The 3,425-nt window shown below is 39.1% G+C and overlaps 1 protein-coding gene across 1 annotated transcript; it reads left to right on the forward strand.

The window, feature by feature from the left end:
• The first annotated feature begins 2,619 nt into the window (after positions 1 to 2,619).
• On the forward strand, positions 2,620 to 3,138 carry LOC147474400 (photosystem I reaction center subunit V, chloroplastic-like). The gene has a single exon (XM_086585067.1). It carries the CDS (start codon positions 2,620 to 2,622, stop codon positions 3,136 to 3,138), a length of 519 nt encoding a protein of 172 aa, XP_086441193.1.
• The last annotated feature ends 287 nt before the right edge of the window (positions 3,139 to 3,425 follow it).

Here is a 3,425-nt window from a genome sequence, read left to right on the forward strand (position 1 = left end):
AAGGACTTGGATTTCATGAAAATGGTCATTAATGTTGTTATGGCCAGATATGAACGAATGTATTGTAGAATGTAATTGAATATGAACCATGACAAAAACAGATTGTAAATGCATAGCAGTTTCATAATTGACAGTCATAAGATAAATCCATGTAGCATGACTAAAATCATAGACAATAGTTAAGAAAAAATGAGCATTGGAATAGGATGGTAAATGAAAAGGACCCCAAATATCACAATGAATCATTTGAAAAGGTCTAATAGTTTTTATTAAACTATGAGAAAAAGATAAACGTGTTTGCTTAGCTTGCGGACATACATTGCAAGTAACATTATTGGAACTAGAAATGAAATGAAACTACTTAGCTAAAATCTGCAAAGGAGTGGAAGAGAGATTTCCTAAGCGATAATGTCATAAATTATTGGTAGTGGAGTTGTGGGATGAGCAAACGGAAGCTAGTTGGAGATGGTAGAGCCCCCCATTAAGCCGTCCCAATCCAATTTTCTTCTTCGATAACTGGTCTTGAAAAAGGCAAGAATCATTACTGAACGTGACAGAGATAGGGTGAGACTTGACTAGTTCACTAATGGAAAACAAGTTAAAATGAAAAATAGGAACAAACAGAACGTTGTCAAAACGCAATAAATGAAAGAGAATAACACTACCAACATGAGTAATCAAATGGTTTGTTCCATTCGAAAGTTTAAGAGTAGAATGTGTTAAACAAGTATGATAATGAGAAAAAAGATATAATGATGAACAGACATGATTGGTAGCACCAGAGTTGATGATCCATATGGATTTAGAAAAACACGGGAGAGAAATATCTGTCAGATTTGCTTATGAAGTGGTGCTACCTGAATCAAGCAAACTAAGAAGTTGGTTGTATTGTTCTGTGGATAAAACAGGAAAAGTGGAGTCCGTAGCAACTGAATTGACTTGAGCAGGCTTTGGAGGATAACCGTGTAGTTTAAAACATGTACCAATATGATGTCCAACTATGTTACAATGATTGCAAAACGGATCGCGTGAGGGCGCTGCGGCGTCTGTTTACCTTGGAGTGGTCCGAGGGCACACACTCTCTAGGCATTGTGAACCATTATTGCTCTGGCGAGGTTGGAACATGCTTAGTTTTGAAGAAGAAGCCCAATTGGGCTTTTTAAAGTGATTACTCAAGGCAAAGATCATCACGGAGCAAAAGGAAGAGATAGTGCATGACTATCTTGTTGCTTTTCTTCCCGTCGGATTAAAGAATAAATCTTGGACATCTGAGGAAAATGATCCATTAAGAGAATTTGATTGCGAATGGATTGAAAACGAGCATCTAGGCCTTGCATGTATTTGATAGAACGACCGTCTTCAATCTCTTTGGCAAAAATAGATGCATGACCACAAGTACAAGCAGGCATAGTAAACAAAGAACTTAATTCTTCTCATAAAGATTTGAGCAAAGTGAAGTAAACAGATACCGGACGGTTGTCTTGTTTGAGGAGAGTGACGGAATCCTTCAGTTGGAAGACCTTGGGTGCATTAGTTTGTGAAAAACGGTCACCTAGATCTTTCCAGATTTCGGATGCAGAGTCGGCATAGAGGATGCTTCCACGGATATCTGAAGTAACAGAATTAAGAATCCATGAAGCAACGAGATCATCACATCGCGACTACTTGGCTTTTTCTTTGGGAGTAGTGGGAGGTGTGACAAAGCCATCGACAAAACCAAACTTATTCTATGCTCGAAGGGCTCTAGAGATAGACCATAACCAAGTCGGATAATTGTCACCGGATAACAGGAGATCTGAGAATAGCCGTGGGGCTATCTAAGTGGTGTACAAAGAAAGGATCATCTAAACACGGAGGAGAGTCATTATTGGTGTTTGATGTGTTCCTACCATTAAAAATTGAGAGGAGCCGTAAGCGTTAGAGTGGCTAGGGGTTGAATCGAAATTAGGCTGATACCATGATAAATTAGAGAGAATTTTTACTTGATTGATTTCTATTGTTTACACAGTTGTTTATATAGACATTACAAGTTCCTAATCCGTATACATTGTTGCTATCTACGTTAACATAAATCCTAAAATAAATAGGAAACAAAAGCATCTTTAGCGAGAGTTGTTTACTGGAATGGAAAGCGCGTGTGCGCTCCACTTCTAATACTTTGACCCATCTTTGAACAATTATTATCAATATATTAGCTATATTTCCAATATATATCGATGATATTTATGGTATTTTTTTATATATCAACATACAAAATAAAATTTTGACTAGTCAAATATCGACCGAGATATATATCGGTTTTTGGGGGTCCGATATATAGCCGGACATGGAAATATTTGGCCTTGGGTTCCACTGAGTGAAAATTATATACAGACTAATAGATGTATGGTAAATTGGTAATCCACAAAATAATAAAAGAAAACAACATATGAACCTAATCCCATAGCGTCCAATCAAATTGCTTCAAAATCTTTGGCTTCTATTCTCCTCCTCACAAAAAACTCTCCGATCTTATGTGTGCAGAATGTATACAATATCTTGTTGAAGCTCACACAAGTGTCATCATACCCACAGCCTACCATCTGAAACTAAACCAAAAACAATCCATCAGATCCAGAAATGGCATCCGCCACCGGCTTACTATCCACGCCAACCACGGCCTTTGCCAACAACAACAAACAGACTTATAACCACCTTCAACACCATTGTGGCTTTCAAGGCCTTAGACCACTTAACAAGCCCACAGACACCTCATTTGCCAACACCAAGGCAAAAGCAGGTGCTGTTGGAGTTGGAAAGGCCTTGGAAAGAAAACAAAGACGGGGAGGAGTGAGAGCTGAGCTGAATCCATCTCTGGTGATCAGCTTGAGCACTGGGCTGTCTCTCTTCCTTGGTAGGTTCGTCTTCTTCAACTTCCAACGCGAGAACGTTGCCAAACAAGTTCCGGAGCAGAATGGCGTGACCCACTTTGAGGCTGGGGACACCAGAGCCAAGGAGTACGTCAGTCTGCTGAAATCAAATGATCCCGTGGGATTCAACATTGTCGACGTCCTTGCTTGGGGATCCATTGGACATTTCGTTGCTTATTACATCCTCGCCACCTCCAGCAATGGCTATGATCCTAAATTCTTCGAGTGATTCCTTCTGTTGCACAAAAGACGCATGCATGCTGTTGGTTGTATATGCAGTTACCCTACTACATCAATCTTAAATGTTTTCTTGTACCGTACTCTTCTGAGTTTCTTCAATTTTTATTTTTCTTCAGTTCCGCCCTCTTTTCATTTGTAAACTCACCGCTCTCGACTACAAAAAATCCTTTAGTTGCATTCGGAATTTCGGATTGCACGCGCCATTTTTCATTACGTATCATGTGATTGTATGAGTGTATAGACGATTTAGCCAAATTAGAATATTGAATACGTAAT

Source organism: Coptis chinensis, chromosome 9 (genome assembly GCF_015680905.1).
Source record: "Coptis chinensis isolate HL-2020 chromosome 9, ASM1568090v1, whole genome shotgun sequence".
NCBI classification, from domain to species: Eukaryota; Viridiplantae; Streptophyta; class Magnoliopsida; order Ranunculales; family Ranunculaceae; genus Coptis; species Coptis chinensis.

Coding starts and splice junctions, on each gene's coding strand:
- LOC147474400 (XM_086585067.1), top strand. CDS start 2,620: ATGGCATCCGCCACCGGCTTACTATCCACGCCAACCACGGCCTTTGCC.